We start from the raw sequence: 15,657 nt of genomic DNA, 5'->3' as shown, positions 1-15,657 counted from the left end.
TTGATTGCTAAGGACTGCTGTTCCCAGGAAAATGACCAGTTTATCCATTCAGGGGTGTATGCAGCACTATTATTCACGTGTGTTCTGCAGAACTACCTTGTCCATAATTTATGGACTGGAGTATATGAGTTTTCTCTTCTGTAGTGCCCAATAAGGCATAAAGATAAAAAGAGGGACCTGGAAAGACTTTTTTTTAAAAAACAGCTAGTAACAATCTTTTTTTCCTCTAGAAAATTATTTTTAGAAAATACCAGAACAAATCATTGACCATTAGCGTAGTTGGGGTTTTAGTTTGTTTGATATGATTTCTGGCTGCTTTCAAAATTGTTGTCTTGAAACACAGTTAACCATAGTTTTTGAATTTTGTTTAAAGGAGGTTGACAGTAGAAGAGAGGGAACGTCTACAGAAGGAAGAAAAGCTTTCTAAAGTAGATGAAAAAATTATTCATGCTGCTGAAGAACTTAACAGCTACAGGTAATTGCAGATTGTAGTTGCTGTAATCACTTGTTCCAAAGTGGAGAAAGAGCAATAGAGATTTAAAAAAACCACAGCATAAGCAAATGTATTTTCTTCCAGTTTCTTTGTAGTGCGTGTGTGTTAGATGCTAGTTTGTGTGTAATAATACAGACTAAGGGTGGTTTTACTTCGTTAAAGCATCTGAGTGTTGAAGATTATGGCAACTTCTCTTCCATTAGAATGCTAATTGTACTGATACATTAGCTTTAATGGTGTGGTAGAAGTGGGTCTCTAATCTAGTTCCCCTTACTGAACAAAGGTAAAAACACATAGTTAAGAGAATGTTGTGAAATAAATGGAATGTTCAGTTTTCCTGCAGAGCTAACATTTATGCTGTATAGTTATAGTATTCTATTTCTGTATCTCAAAGCTTGTCAAACAGTCCTGTTGCTTAGAAATTCTTTACTAAAATATTGTCATGGGTGAATATTTGCTGTAGCTGTTTTTTAACTGCTTTGCTCTGGGTTTGTTTCACCAGCTGTGCACCTCTGGGTTTTTTCTGCATTTTCTCTAGCTGTGGCATAATTTTTCAATATGTAACATATATTTGCCATCTTACTTCAGTGTTTGTGGGAGTATTAGGTCTAACTGAATAGCTATCAATGCTTCCTGAGGAGTTAATTAGATGAATTCTTTCTTTTGGACATTCTTCAGTATTCATAAGGAAGGCATAATTCACCCTTCCTGATTTATTCAGAACATGGACTTTGTAGGCATCCTAATTGCAAATTGAGTATAACTAAGCAATGTCTGTGTCTTTGGCCCACCTGCTGAGAGAGTGTAGAACCTAGAGAGACTGTGCACAGGGCAGCTGGCAGCAAAGGTGGCATCATACATGTGGTCTTGAAGTAACTTTGGTGCAGGTGACTGTCCCTCAGGACTGACTGGTAGCCTGTGACAATGTGGTGCTCCAGCCACATCAGTTCCTGTGCTGAGCTGGGTGAGGCTGGCTGGTAGGGCATGTGAGGAAGGATAGCCTTTATATTGGAAACATCACCAACCATGAAAAGTTGGGGCTCTGTTGGGGTTTGGGTTCTGCTCTCTTGTTTACATTCCTGGGTGCAGTAATGTAAGGCCTAGAATTTCCACTGTTAGAATAATTTTTATGTATCCCATGGGCCTAAGTGACAATATTGTCTTTTGGATAAAGAAAATCTTAATTACACCTTGTGGCTACCGTTGAGTTTATTGTATTCAAAACTTCCCTGCACATTTTATTGCAATATCATAAATCCTCATTTTGTAACAGGGAGCGAGCAAAGGATCTTGAAGAAGAGCTGGAGAGAACCATTCGTTCTTATGAGAATCAGGTACTTTGTGCATTGTGACAACATCTATGCCAGTAGGAGGGATGTTACTGCAACTGGAATACCACTTGCTGTTAGCTTGTGAACTCTATTTGGCTTGGCTTTGTTGGGTGTCTAGTTTTGCCTCCCCCTCCTCTTCTTAATGTCATCTGGTTTTGACTGACACAATTTCATAGCAGAGATCACCAGATAACTTTATTGAAAAGTTGAATTTTCAGTTTAGGTGTCTCATTATAAATTATCCACACATATTAAATTTATAAAAAAGAGCATATAATCATAAGTTAGGGGTTTTAGATGAATAATGAATCTTCTCTTTCAGATTACTTCACATGAGAAAAAAGCTCATGATAATTGGGTAAGTTCCAAATACTTAATTTTCTGAGTTTTGTGTGTCTTCATTTTTCATTATTTGAAAAGCTTGCTTTATCACTTTTTGTTTTTTACTAAAAACAGCTTATCAAAATTATCTCTAACCTTTCACTTTTGAACATATGGATTTCTTGCAGAAATACACAAAAGCCTGTTAAAAATACTTCTGTTGTATAAAATAGTTGGAAAAATTAAGCTGGATACTTACGAACACAGTAGAATGATAATCTTACATCATTTTTTACAGCAATAAATCCACTGGAAGAACATGACACTATATAACAAATGTGTGACATTTTGCTAATGGAAGCTTTTGGCCTTGTTTCAATGCCATTTTGATATTTTCTTTGGGTGTACGTTCCTTCTTTTATCTCTAAGTAGAAGATGTTATGTCCTGTGAGAACAGTATGTTCCATTGACAACTTCCTAAGAGTGTTTCTACAAAATCCATTTTTGCCTTTTTTTTCCCAAACAGGAAAATTTAAAATATCTCCTGACTAATACATTCTTCACTTTCCCAGAATATCTGAGATAAATTCCTGCTAAAAGCTATGGTGCTTTGTAGTCATAATTCCAGAGATTTTATGTATCTGATTTTAAAATAAAACTTTCTTACATAGAATTTAAGACTTTAAATCTTCTGTAGGTGCTTCAAAACAGCTATAGCCAGAGAATTTAATTTCTGGAGTTTTAGGAACCTGCAGGAAAGCCTTATCATCCCTCAAAAATTTGGGTTGTAGAGCTGCTAATGTCATTTGCTGATGTACATGAGGCTCCATACACGAGTCATATCTTGTGAAAATGCAGTCCATACACTTCACACAGAATGTCTTGGGTCTAGGAACTGTCATATTTATGGAGCACTTAATCAATAAATAACATTATCTAAGCATCTGATTTTTGTCCTTCCCCAAAGCTGACAGCCCGAGCAGCTGAAAGACACCTCAATGATATAAAAAAAGAAAATGCACATAACAGACAAAAGTAAGTGCAGTCCTCATCTACTCCTAAAGAAATGCAGTTTGGTATGTTTTGGATTTAAGCAGTTTGATGTTTTCTGTTAATGAATTGTGGCCCAAACAGGGCAGAGAGATCAGTGTCCAATTCGAGTTCTGAAAGGGAGTCTCTTGAGCTTTCCTGTAATTATGACATGCAAGAAAGTAAGAACTTAGGAACTATGTGAAGTATTGAAATACTTCAGGAAAGAAGCAGAATGTACTACTAGAACACAAATGCTGGGGGGGGGGTATTGTTTGTTTATTTGTTTGTTTCAAGTAAGAATATATCAGCCAGATGTCATGATTACCTTATGATTTTACAGCTTATCTCAGAAGTTGATGCTGAATTAACAGTTGGTCATAGTTGAGAGGAACTTCAGGTGTGAGGTTAACTAATACTTGTACTGTGACATCCTCTCTCTTATTTATTTAGGGAATAAAATAAAACACCATGCTTCATTTAACCAGTTAGGTAGAAAGCCTGGCAGTAAACAATGTAGTCTGGTAAAGCTTTTGCATTTCTTGGTCACGTACTATTTACTTGTTGTCTCTTTGCAGATTAACTGAAGCAGAATTTAAACTTGAACTTTTAGAAAAAGACCCTTATGCTCTCGATGTTCCAATGAGACCATTTGGCAGAGGTACAGTACTGAATTGTAAAATAGAGCCTAATTATTTTGGTTTATGGTTTTGTTTCCCAAGACCACACCTATGTCATTGTTTGAAACTATCTTGGCCATGTGTATGTACAAATACCAGTCATTTATAAAAAAAAATTGGGTCATAAGTGACTCTAGGTCACGTCAAGTATTTTGTTGAAACTAAGAGCATCTGTAGTATTGATGAGAGTAGACTGGGAATATGTTACACATGGTAATTAGAGCACAATTTTCATTTCAGTTACACAGTTTGGTTTTTAAGTTCACCTGAGAAGTTATTTATACAGTTTGCTAAACTAAGTATTGTGAACTTGAGCATTTTGTTTTAACTGTTCCAGAGCATTCCCCATATGGACCCTCACCAATGGGCCGGCCTTCATCTGAAACAAGAACTTTTCTTTCCCCTCCAACTTTATTGGAGGGTCCTTTAAGGCTTTCACCTATGCTTCCAGGTGGAGGAGGAGGAGGAGGAAGAGGTACAATTCTTAAACTTGAAAACTTATCTATTCTGGATTTCTCTCTCCTCTCCTACAAACCTGTCACACCTTTTCCTCTTGCTGGTGACAAAAAGTATTAAAACAACCAATTCAACATAAATAGTTAATTGGACAAACTCTTCCTGTTTTTCAGCTTCCTTCTAAAGCTGTTTAATGTGTAACAGTACAGTTGAAAATCTAGTTGTTTTTGATAGGTTGGTCAGTGGATTCACTTTAAAAACATAAATTAAGGAAAGTGAAAAGCTAGACTTATCAGTTGTCTTCTATTTCTTGGACAGATGGGGTTCTGCTGAAATAAACATGATTTTAAAGTAAAAGAGAGTCAGTTAGTTTTCTGAAGAAAGAATACTGCCCCTTCCATTTCATTGGTCTACAGTCAGTGAGAGAATGTTGTCAAAAATATAAGGTAGTTTTATTGGGGGTTGTGGTACTAGAAAGTTACTGGTTCAGTAAATTGTTTCCGTTCCCTTTGTTCTAAATTTGAAGCAGCAGAATCAGCAGAGAGTATTTCTTCCCTGCTGATAGAAGGGACCAGGAAGTTTGTGTGTAAGGAGTACAATTCAGAGATTCAGGAGTAGGTGAAAGTAAGCTGGGGTGGAATGGGTTGTAAGGGAAAAAAATACTCTCCATTCATATTTTTGATGTTGGTGGAAGCAGTGTAGAAAAATGGTTGAGTGAAGTTCAGCATCTGTTACAGGTAACAAAGAAGCTACTGTTTAATTTATTTTTACCATTACACCTATTGAAGCCTGTATTAATTAGTGGGAAATATGTCCAAATGTCTCTCCTATAAGGGTTTCTATAAGCGCAATTATAGTACTTATCTCACAGTGCACAAGACACACAATGGCTTCAAGTTGTAAGTTGAATTTTAGCACGGAGAATTAGAGTATGATAGCAGAATTCAGTATTTCTGTAATTTTTCAGACCCAGTCTGTTTTAAAGGAAGCTTGCAATCTAAAATCACTCATTTTTACAGTTTTTCTTGCACTTGATTACGTGTTGACCTGGCCTTAGCGGGGCTTTTTTGTTTGGTTTAGTTTTATTCTTCTTCTTGAATAAAGAATTAGAAAGAACCAGAAGAGTGCTGAATCCAGATGGGTGTTTTATGATACCGGTATTAACTCTCAGCATGGTAATTTTCAGTTTGATTAGCAGCAGGATTTTATCCCTGAGAAGATTATTTGTCATGGAGGTACTAGTTTCTGATTCAAATTAACTGAAACTTGCGAAACTACGAGATTTTTAGAAAGCATTGCAGGTCCTCTCTGTTGTGCTGTTGTTGAACTAAGAGCTTTTCATTGCACACCTTTAAACACCTCTCGTGGACATAACTGGTCATCAGCACACAGCTGGAGAGCCTTGTGGAGCCGCGCGCCTCTTGTGTCCTGACAGTGTTGGCACTCCATGATTTGTTTCACTATTTCCAGACTTAATGAGGAAAGCCATAGCAGAGGATTTAAAATACAAGGGTGAATAACTACCTGATTTCTTCGATTAGGATCCAGAGGACCAACTGCCGTGTACGAAGCTGGTAGTGAAAGAGGAGAGCTGAATTCTGATAGATTGACTGATCCCCACAGACCACCATCAGATACTGGATCCCTGTCTCCTCCTTGGGAAAGAGAACGCAGGATAATTCTGCCTCCACCAGGTATAAAACTCTGCTTAGCTACTGTATCCATGGAAAAGGGGAGCTACTGACTTGCAGTGTACATATGTAAGTATTTTGGGTTTAAAAATATTAGGTGTTTTCTTGGACCTGCACATGCAACCAAACTGGGTTTTTCTAACAGCAGGTTTTTTCCTCTTCTTTAACAGTGTGGTTCACTTGCACTTCTCTGCTATCTTTTAAATACACGTTGGTATTACCAGGGGAAAATAAACTGTTTGGGTTCATCATTTTACTGGGAGTCTGTGTAGTGTATCAAAAGGCCTGTCTGGGCTGGATAGTTAATAAAAGATCTGAGAAGTAAAAAGTTTTAATTTATTTAAATAAAAACTAGGTAATGTTGAAAAATACTGTTTTACAAAAAGACCCCATTTATATTAATAGTACAGGAGTACCATGGTACATTCATCCTGTCTGGCACATGTTTTCCTGTTGATACTGTCTCTTCAATGATTAACAGCAGCAAAATCAGTCTTCACTCTCACTTCTTTAGCTAAACATCTGTATTGCACATTACCATTCAGGGAAGGCAGAGATGAGTTAAAGAGGATTCTGCTGATATTTCTGAAGTAAAAACTTGGGGGGATGGACAACCTTCCTGGATACCTGTAATGAAAAAGAAAAAATGTTAAAAGTTTAGAGAAAATAAAAATTCTGGTAATGTACACAGATGAAGGTACCTTGCAGTACCTCAGTTATTACTGCAGCAAGCAATACCAGATCTGTGTGAAAGCCTGGTGGTAGAACTCACGGTCCTCTCAGGATGTAGTTTCTCATTTGGCAGGTCTGGTCTGATGACAGGATACTGCAGAGGGGTAGTCTTGTTTTCTTGGCCTTTCCTTGGTGTTCTTAGCCCACCTTTGCACTTGGATCTCACAGATACAGTTTGTCTTGTAGCTGCATGATGGATTGCTAGATCTGATGCCAGCAAGTTGGTGGGAACATATTGCAGCAGTAATGGAAAACAGCATTCTTACCTAAGAATGGCTTAAAACATACAGTACCTTATTTTGTCTTCAATCTTCTTTGCTGGACCTTTGTTTCAAGGGAACACTGTTTATAACTTAGGCAATCTTAGCTTTCAAAATTCTGCTGTATGTTAAACCAAAAACCAGTGAACTTTCTCTTTTGCAGCTCTTTAGAAACATAAGATACTGGATATACTTGGTGGGATTCTTCTGTTTGGGTTATTTAAGGTTTGTTTGCTCACCCTGATTAATAGATACTTTGTATATTTACAAGAGCATAAGATACCCAGAGAATCTTTCTGGTCTAAAATTATGTGGAATGCGAGGAATAAACCTTCACAGACCTGTTTTGTGATTTCTTCAATGTTAGGTGAGCCTTATGCTGATCCAGTTCTTCCTGCTCGAAGACAAGAGAGATTTTTCCCTAATCCTCCAAATACTGGAAGACTTTCTGGACCAGCAGAACTACGAACTTACAATGTGCAGTCTTTTGATAAAACAGGTGGGATCTGCTTCCATGATACTCTAAAATGGAAAATCTCAGTGTAAACTGACTGTGCACAGTAAGCTGTGGCAAGAGGACAGGTTTATAGCTACCACAGATCTGAGGTTCCATTGTGTAGAAAACATTTTAACACCTGCTGGCCTTGCTGCAGCCATTCCCTATTGGAGCAACAGCCCTCCCTGCTGACAGGTGGGTGGGATTCCATGAATGGCAGTCATGAGGTATTTTTTTGGTCTGCCCTCACTGTTCTGTGTGTTGACCACTCATAATTGGTTTAGAGTCTGTTTGGTCCCTCCCATGAGGCTCATCACAGCATTAAAACATCACAAACCCATACTTGAATTTCCATGCCACACTCGGTAAAGTTAGAAAGGGTTAGACTCACAAAGAGTGAAACAGAAACAGCCAACTGTTCAAGTGTCCACTGGCTTGGTGCATGGAGGTGGAAGGTCCTGAGACCTCTTCCTTCAAACTGTTGACTATACTGGCAGCTTTTTGTAGTTCACAGTGCAGTTGCCTCCAATTTAATCACACCTTTCACTGACCCACTAGTTTTGAATAGGCCAATTACATATATTTTAGTTTGTGACACCTGGAAACTGCCAGAAGCTCATAGGCAAAGTTTTGGTCACTGAGACCTTATCACTGACAGCTTAAAAGCTTATTACTTATTAAGCATTTTTTGTCTTTATGTAATGCCCTGGTAAGTCACATGTGTCTGATTCATCAGCGAGGTGAAGCCATTAAATTCCCAATAGAAACTTCACCACCCAGGACTCAGTTACTGACAGTAGGAAGTTACCATCTCCCTTGCACCATTTCTGGCACCTTTGCTGCTTGGTGTCACAGTTGTGAGAACAGGGAATGCTGAATCTAGTTTCAGGTTGAAGGTTCAGGTTTCAAAGTGAATCGTTCTTTACTGGAAGATAGTTCTTCCCTGTGCAGCTACTGACCTTCCCTTTTTCCCAAGCCTTCTGTCTGTTTCACTTCTGCTTTCTAATACTTCATGTTCCACAGAGGCCTTTCTTCTAGAATCTGGCTGCTGACTGAAGGACAGGAGAGGTGCACTGGTCTTTGCCCTTGCTTACTGCGTCCCTTTTTACCCCTTTCTTCAGGCACTGCCAAGCAACAATTAATTCATTTTTTTAAATGTTGTATTCAGTTCTTGGGCGATTCTAAACCGCAGTAATGGCACCAGGGTTTTGGATAACCCTGTTGCCAGTGTTTAACAGGTCATTAAGCACGTGTGAATGTTGCTCTTTACAGGCACATAATTTCACTAAACTTGGGTGAGTATTTGTAAAAAAAACCCTTCAATTAAAAAACCAACCACACAAAAACCAGTCCATCCAGCATATCTGATTTAAGAACATCAGAGTATCTCACAGTACTGAAATCAAGGCTCCCACTCATTAAGAGTGAACAAGTTACACTTCTTATGAAGATGATCAAAATGTTATTTAAAGTGAACAAAATAATACGGATTTTCCTAAGCTGGGGTGGCAAATTATAAAAACTTTTCACTTGAGGAGGTACCTGGGGCAGGAAGCTTCTTGTCAGAAAGAAGAGTTAAAGGCTGGCAGAGTTTGTGAGCAACTTCACAAGGACCTAAAATGGAAAGTGTTATGCAACCTAAATACCAAGGCATGAATATTCTCTGTGTGACATAGGAGTTGAACTGTTTTAGATTAAGTAACAATATCATCAATGAGGCAGGGCCTGCTTGAAATGACAAGTAATTTAGAGTTTTGAAAAGACCTATCTGTTCATTGAGAAAAAAGCTTTGTTTGCTTTCAAGAAGTAGAAATACAATATGCACATAAAAATTCAGTCACTAGTTAGAAGTCTTGTTTTGGTCTGGTGGTTTTTAGTATATCTATTCAAGCTGAAGTGTAAGAAAGCAATATACTTCAAATCCCAGGTTTGGGGGGTTGTTTGTTTGTTTGTTAAAAGAAAGTGGTTTTAGTGTATATATTTAGTATATTTATATCCAGTCAGATTCTACTCTCTGACAATTTCCTTTAATAATTTTCTCCAGTTGTTATAGAAAATACTTGTTCCCAGTAAAGTTTAAAAACACTGAAGTTTCTATTTCTCTCTTTACTTACAAAGTAAGGCAAATGAGAGGATTATTATTATTATTATTATTATTACTACTATTAATTCCTGACTGCTTGTCCAAAACTGAGGTAGTTCTGGAAGTCTTCTTGAAATTTGTCAGCCAAGGAGGGAATTGGTTTTTGTCATACTTGATTTGGATTTGTGTCAAGCTCTGTGCCAAGAGTCTATGATAGCACAGCCATTCCCAGCGTGGGGTTTACCAAAGAAATAAACTATTAGTCAGAGGGAGGGGGAAAATTGAACTGCTACTTGCTGTTGGTTTTGTTGCCTATCTATCCTGATGTCAAAAAAACTTACTGAAATTGGTGGAGAGAAAGAGATCAGCACTGAATAATTTCTTTAACTTTTACATACAGATGGACAAACATCTTCAGAACATAGTCCACAAACAGAACCAAGTGGAGATGGGATGAAGGATCATTCTAACTTTAGTGTAAGTAGCTAAAGAGCTAAAGTAGCTAAAGAGCAGCTTGATTTAAAGAAGCTTTAATTTTCTGCAAAAACCAGAAACATTTGTCTGTAGTCCATTGGTCACATTATATTGCACTCTGCAGTGCAAATTATAAAATTATATGTATACTTTATCACAGCACTTACTGCCTTGTGAATTAATTTTGATGTATTACTAATATAGTCCCTGTTGAAAATTAATTATATCCCAAAATATGAAGCTATGGTCAAGTGGATGGTCAGTACACATAGATAGCCTTGCTCGGGATTATGCTGCAGCTAAGGCAGAGCTGGAACTAGCCCTGAGCTAGTGTCACACCTACATGAAAGCAGGCCTGATGGGACTGGAGAGGTTCCCTTTCCCTCCACTAACTTCCCTGGTTTCCTTGTGTTGCAGAACTCGCTCCCCGATCAGTCGCTGGCACCTGAAAGTGAAGCTGTCATTTCAGGGTTTGCACCCCTGCCTTTCCCTCCAGTCAGACCTCCATTGATGCCTGTGGATCCTAGAGCACCACCAGTACCTTTCATGAGACGAGGACCTCCTTTTCCTCCCCCTCCTCCTGCTGGCATGTACGGGCCACGGGAATGCTTTCCAGTACGAGACTTTGGGCCTCCGCGCCCTCCGCTGCCAAGTACGTGGCTTTTGCCAGCATTTGTTTCAAATTGATGCATGGGAGTGCTCTGTGCAGGTAGTGAGTTACCACACTGGGTGGATGTGCACATATTTGCACACACTACTTCTTAATTCAGCTAGCAGGGAGCATCTTTTCTGATTAAGGTTCATTGTGTTGTACACTTCCTTTTTCACAACAGCTCGTCTTGATGTTTTTACAAACACTAGCTTTTGCTGGAAAATACACCTACATGTACTGTTCAGCATTTAAAGGATTCTTTTTGTGGGGTAGGAAAGCAAGTAGGTGGTTACCTTAATCCTTTTCTTCCTGTGAAGTTGCACCTTACATAAATCTTAAAAGTTTCATCCTCTGGCTCTGAGGTGTGGTGGTGCCCTGCAAAGGCACAGTCCCAAAACAACTGTTCTCCCTTTGAGTTTGCATGACTGGAGCAAGATGTCAGTGTCAGACTGCAGGGCTTCTTTCTGACTCCTGCTGTTCTCCGAGTATGTGTGAAGAACTAAGCCATTTATCTGCCAAAATATCTGTAAGGTGTGGCAGGTAAGGGCTGCTGTGGCAGACTGAAGGGGATGTTGGCAGCGGCAGCCCAGGAGCTGGCAGTGGCTTGCTGCTGCTTTGAGGCTGTTGTGGGTAACTACTGAGAAAAGTGATGGTTTTGCCCTCATCCTTCCTGGCATCTCTGTCTCTTTGGATCCTGACATGTGACTCCTAGTTAGATAGGCCTAGCTGAGCAGTAAGACAGCAAGAGAAGCAGGTGTATATGTTTCCTGTTGTGATTGATATTAACTGGACTACTCTGATTCTCTCACAGTAAGAAACCCATTTCCAATGAGACCTTATCCTCACTATCCACCTCAACGACCTGGATTTTTGCCTCCACCACCTCCTCCTGAAAATAGAGTTGAACCATCTCAGTCAAATCCATCAGCTGTAGAACAACCAGAACCACAGCAGGAGACTTGACAGTCATTTGGGGAATGTCCTGAACCAGCTTTGTGCTCTCCTACTGGCATTTTTCCTTATGTTAAGTAACCATTGTTACTTAGGTCTATACAAACTACTTTGCTCAAATTGAAGCTTAATAGAGAAAATTCTCAGGATAGTATTTTGTAAATAAAGAATTAAATAACTATGAATATTGTGAATAAGTGATTTCCACTGTACAATAGTCATTTTAAATTAAGTATTTCTAACTTGAATAATATCTTCAAAGGTGTATAAAATTAGATCACGTGAACCTTATTGTGAAAGTCCAGCTGCTTTGTCCTGGTTGAGCTGTACAGGGATGCTTGCAAAAGTGATGCTTGCTGCTTTATGAATAGGATGTGAAAACAAATCAAACGGTTAATAAAAAGCTACAAAAAATGAAAGCAATGTCACTGGTAACCTGGTACAATAGAAGTAGGTGAAGATGAATGACCATGATTCTCCACTCCAGTCCCCTCTGTCAGTGACCTTGTCGGTGACCTTTCAGCTCTCAAGCTCTACAACATGGCAGTTCTCCTGCCACGACACTGAGGGGGAAGGGGCAGCACAAAAGCTGAGTGACTCTCCCCTCACTCTTCAAAAGCTGGAGTGGAGTAGTGTTTGTTATTGAAGATGTGTACAGGGAGGAAGGAGTCATAGCTAGGAGATGCTCAAGCACAGCCCAGCCCTTGCCTTTGAAGATATATGTGTGCAGCAAACTAATAGGAGGGGTGCTTTTTACGGTCTCAACATGAATTTATTAGGCTTCAGATTTTAACACCAGCATTTGGAAAATGCAGGGCAGGATAAAAGCAGAATTAAAAAGTACAAGAAGGACGTGGCAGACTGCAGCATTAATAACTTTGTGTCTATAAAAGCATTTGCTGTGGTACCTGGTTCACCTCTTCAGGCGCGGTTCCCGTGTGGTGCTTCCCTGGCAGGAACGGCTGTCCCAGCAGGCACAGTGCCCCCACCTGCAGCCAGGGCACGCTTGACCAGTGCCAGGCTGGGTCTGGACAGAGCCAAGCTCTGCTTTTACTGACAACTGTACAATCTAAAGACTTCTGCTAGGAGCTGGTGGCTGTTCTGACAGTTTGGCTTCAACTTGGAAAGGTGTAAGGACTCAGTGCAGTCATTTGGTAAGGGACTCAGATAAAAAAGCAAACTGGTTTTGGCAAGCCCCAACTCCCAGCAGCAGTCCAACCACCAGTCTCCATTCTCTGCATGCAGGCACACATAACACACAGTTTCAGGCTTTAATGTAAATGCAGCTGCCACCACACCCCATAATTAGAAGTTACCAAAGAAAAAACTCCAGCCCACTTTTTTTTTGTAATTGCTTAGGTTTAGTTTGCCAAGGGAGCATTTTCTCCTGTAGCTCAGTACTCCTGCTCCTACCATTACCCCCAGATTGGCTTCTTTCAGCTGTAGAACTCTTCCATGGCTCATTCCTACAACTTCTTTATCCTTTCTGCTTCTAGTTTAGCCCTTGAAGCATTTCGATAAGCCTTTGTACTGCAGCGATTCAATGACAGATTCTGAGGAGACATTTTAAAGCATCATCAGTCTTAAATTAACCATGTAGTTCAATGTGGCTGTTGCATTACTTTAGCCAATTAGTTGGTGGCTATGAGTTTGCCTGAGAGACTTCACAAGGATTCTCAAAGGAATTACTGCATTTTACCCTTAACCTTGTCATCAGCCATAGGAAGAACCAAACTGCCAAATACAGCCTTGCCCCTGCACAGAAATCCTGGGCTGATAACACTCCCAGAAACCTTTTTCATTCCTTGCCCAACTGACCTGAGAGGCTGCAAAAACTATTCATGAATGTATCTGTGTTTTCTGAGCAAACACAGTATTTCCCCCGTGTGAGTTAAATATTTGTTCTAAGTTAACTGAAAAATTCTTCCTCCACCAAAACAGTCTACTCTATGCCCACAATGGTACCAGAAGCTGCAGGCAAGAGAAAAGACAGCTGGACTAAGATAATGTAGGAAAAGCATGGATTGGATCATCCTGCAGAGAGAATGGCATAATTGCAGGCTTTTTTCTTCCTCCCTCCCCAGTAGTAGTCCAAAATTTTATTTGCAAATTTGGAAACAAGCTCCGGTTTATGCTATAGGAAGCAGGTAGATGGTAACCTGTAAAATGTGGAAAGGTTACACAAAGTGTATGTGGGGAAGTCCCTGTTCTGCCCACCCCCCAAAAGAATAAGCAACCCAGTTTTGACAGATGAAGTCTTGTGTTCCAAGCTCCTGCAGCTGACCCTAGAACGCAAAAGACTAACTTGACATTGCCATCTCTTCAGGAAATACAAAGAAACAAGAAGTAAAATTCCTTTTGGGATTATGCAAGTTCAAAGTAATTTCACAATAGTTTGTAAGGTCCCACTCCAAATGCAAGAGAATATTAAGACTATCTTAATTTCCTAATGATTACAGATCACTTCAACTTGAATCCCTTCATCCTGGTATCACTAATAAAGATTCCTGCTGAAAATACAGGCAGGTGACAAACCCCTTTTATCTATTCCTCAGACAGGAGAAAAATCAGGGGTGCGTTTCTCCAGCACTGCTCAAGGTAAGGCTTTCACCACACTCCTGCTTTACTGGACTCCCTCCAATTGCCAAGATAGAAAGATTCTAGCCATCTTTTAAGTACACCGACTTCTTCCCTGAACACAAGCCAAACCCAGTGAGAAGACTTCAGACTGTATGAAAAAAATCAGACTTGGAGCACTAACAATGGACAGCCACTGGTAAGAGCCAGCTCTGGCTGCAACTGCAGCGAGTGAAAGGGCTGCACATCTCTCTACTGTAGTCAAGTGGGCTGCTGCTCCTCCTCCTCATCTTATCTTTCAAGATTAAATTAATTAAAGCAGAAAACAGGTTAGACCAAACAGATTAAAAACACATTTATATAAGAGAAAGGCAAACAGGTTACTTTCCAACTCCATTTAGTAAGGAGTAACCTAAATGCACTAGTGTGCAGAGATAAAGTTACCATTCTGCAACTGTTTAAACCAGAGCATGCAGAATTTGCTTTGTTTCTGGCTTTTTCTGTGTGACTTCCTGAAATCTTGAACCCTTCAAGATCACACTTCAGGTTCAGACGCTGCTGAACAATCACCATCAGATTTAACTGCTACGTAAACCTTCCTCCTGAGGCTGAGCCCTGAAAGGCACCACAAGTACCAGTGTTTCACTTTACTGGAACATGAAAAGCTGTAACTGTATTTACCTTATCTTTATTACCCACAGCATCTCTTCAGTGTGTTGGCAAATGATCTTGCTTACCAAATCTGGAGGATCTAGGAAACTGCTTGAACAAGCAGTGCAATTTTCACACTTGGCAGCAGTTTGGGCTGCCACGTAGCAACATGAAGTTCAGAAGCTCGAATGAAGTCCGTGCTTGGCACGCACACACTGACCAGCCACTCTGACAAGCCTCACAGCACAGTCAGCCACTGCAGGCCACAGCAGCTCTCCAACAGCTGACCAGACATCTGCAGTTTCCATTCAGAAGGCACAGCTGTGTACTCTGAGTACGGATAAAATGTCAAACTGAAGCATTGCAGGTATTCATAATCTATTTAATAGTGGGACACCAAAGAAGTACTACACATTTTTCTTGAGCACATTAGATTTTGATTTAAGCAATTGCAATTGATGCAGTAGTTTCTCAAAAATAGTCTTCTATATTCTACAGTCCACAGTTTACCGTATCAGTCTAATAGGTCATATAATAATATACTGTTTGTGCTAACTGGTCTGATCTTTAGTAAAGCATCGTTCCCATTCCTCCACCACCCCAAAAAATGTTGACAAAATTCAGCCAAATTAAAAAAAAAAATTCAGTGTGACTTATTTTATATTTTTCTGCTGACCTAGACACAATGGGAGCTACTAGTTATACACATCTTATGAACGATGTTGCATTTTAATTCTAAAAATCTTCATGCTGATAACAATAAAGTATTTTGTACAGCAA

The 15,657-nt window shown here is 39.6% G+C and overlaps 1 protein-coding gene across 3 annotated transcripts in view; it reads left to right on the top strand.

Annotated features, from left to right (window-relative positions):
* The window catches only part of MIA2 (MIA SH3 domain ER export factor 2), a 36,200-nt gene extending 24,366 nt beyond the window's left edge, over positions 1 to 11,834 (top strand). For all 3 annotated transcript variants that reach the window (XM_019281543.2, XM_039553450.1, XM_010392597.2), the window contains 11 exons: positions 374 to 475; positions 1,767 to 1,827; positions 2,147 to 2,182; positions 3,113 to 3,180; positions 3,753 to 3,835; positions 4,192 to 4,329; positions 5,852 to 6,004; positions 7,361 to 7,492; positions 9,973 to 10,049; positions 10,464 to 10,698; positions 11,510 to 11,834. In XM_019281543.2, coding sequence (XP_019137088.1) covers positions 374 to 475; positions 1,767 to 1,827; positions 2,147 to 2,182; positions 3,113 to 3,180; positions 3,753 to 3,835; positions 4,192 to 4,329; positions 5,852 to 6,004; positions 7,361 to 7,492; positions 9,973 to 10,049; positions 10,464 to 10,698; positions 11,510 to 11,661 — 1,237 coding nt within the window. In that variant the 3' untranslated portion in view covers positions 11,662 to 11,834. The remainder of the gene's footprint in view (positions 1 to 373; positions 476 to 1,766; positions 1,828 to 2,146; positions 2,183 to 3,112; positions 3,181 to 3,752; positions 3,836 to 4,191; positions 4,330 to 5,851; positions 6,005 to 7,360; positions 7,493 to 9,972; positions 10,050 to 10,463; positions 10,699 to 11,509) is intronic.
* Positions 11,835 to 15,657: the final 3,823 nt, after the last annotated feature.

This window comes from Corvus cornix, chromosome 5 (assembly GCF_000738735.6).
Source record: "Corvus cornix cornix isolate S_Up_H32 chromosome 5, ASM73873v5, whole genome shotgun sequence".
NCBI lineage: Eukaryota > Metazoa > Chordata > Aves > Passeriformes > Corvidae > Corvus > Corvus cornix.
Note: the sequence above shows the minus strand (reverse complement) of the source record. Positions and strands in the feature narration are given on the sequence as shown.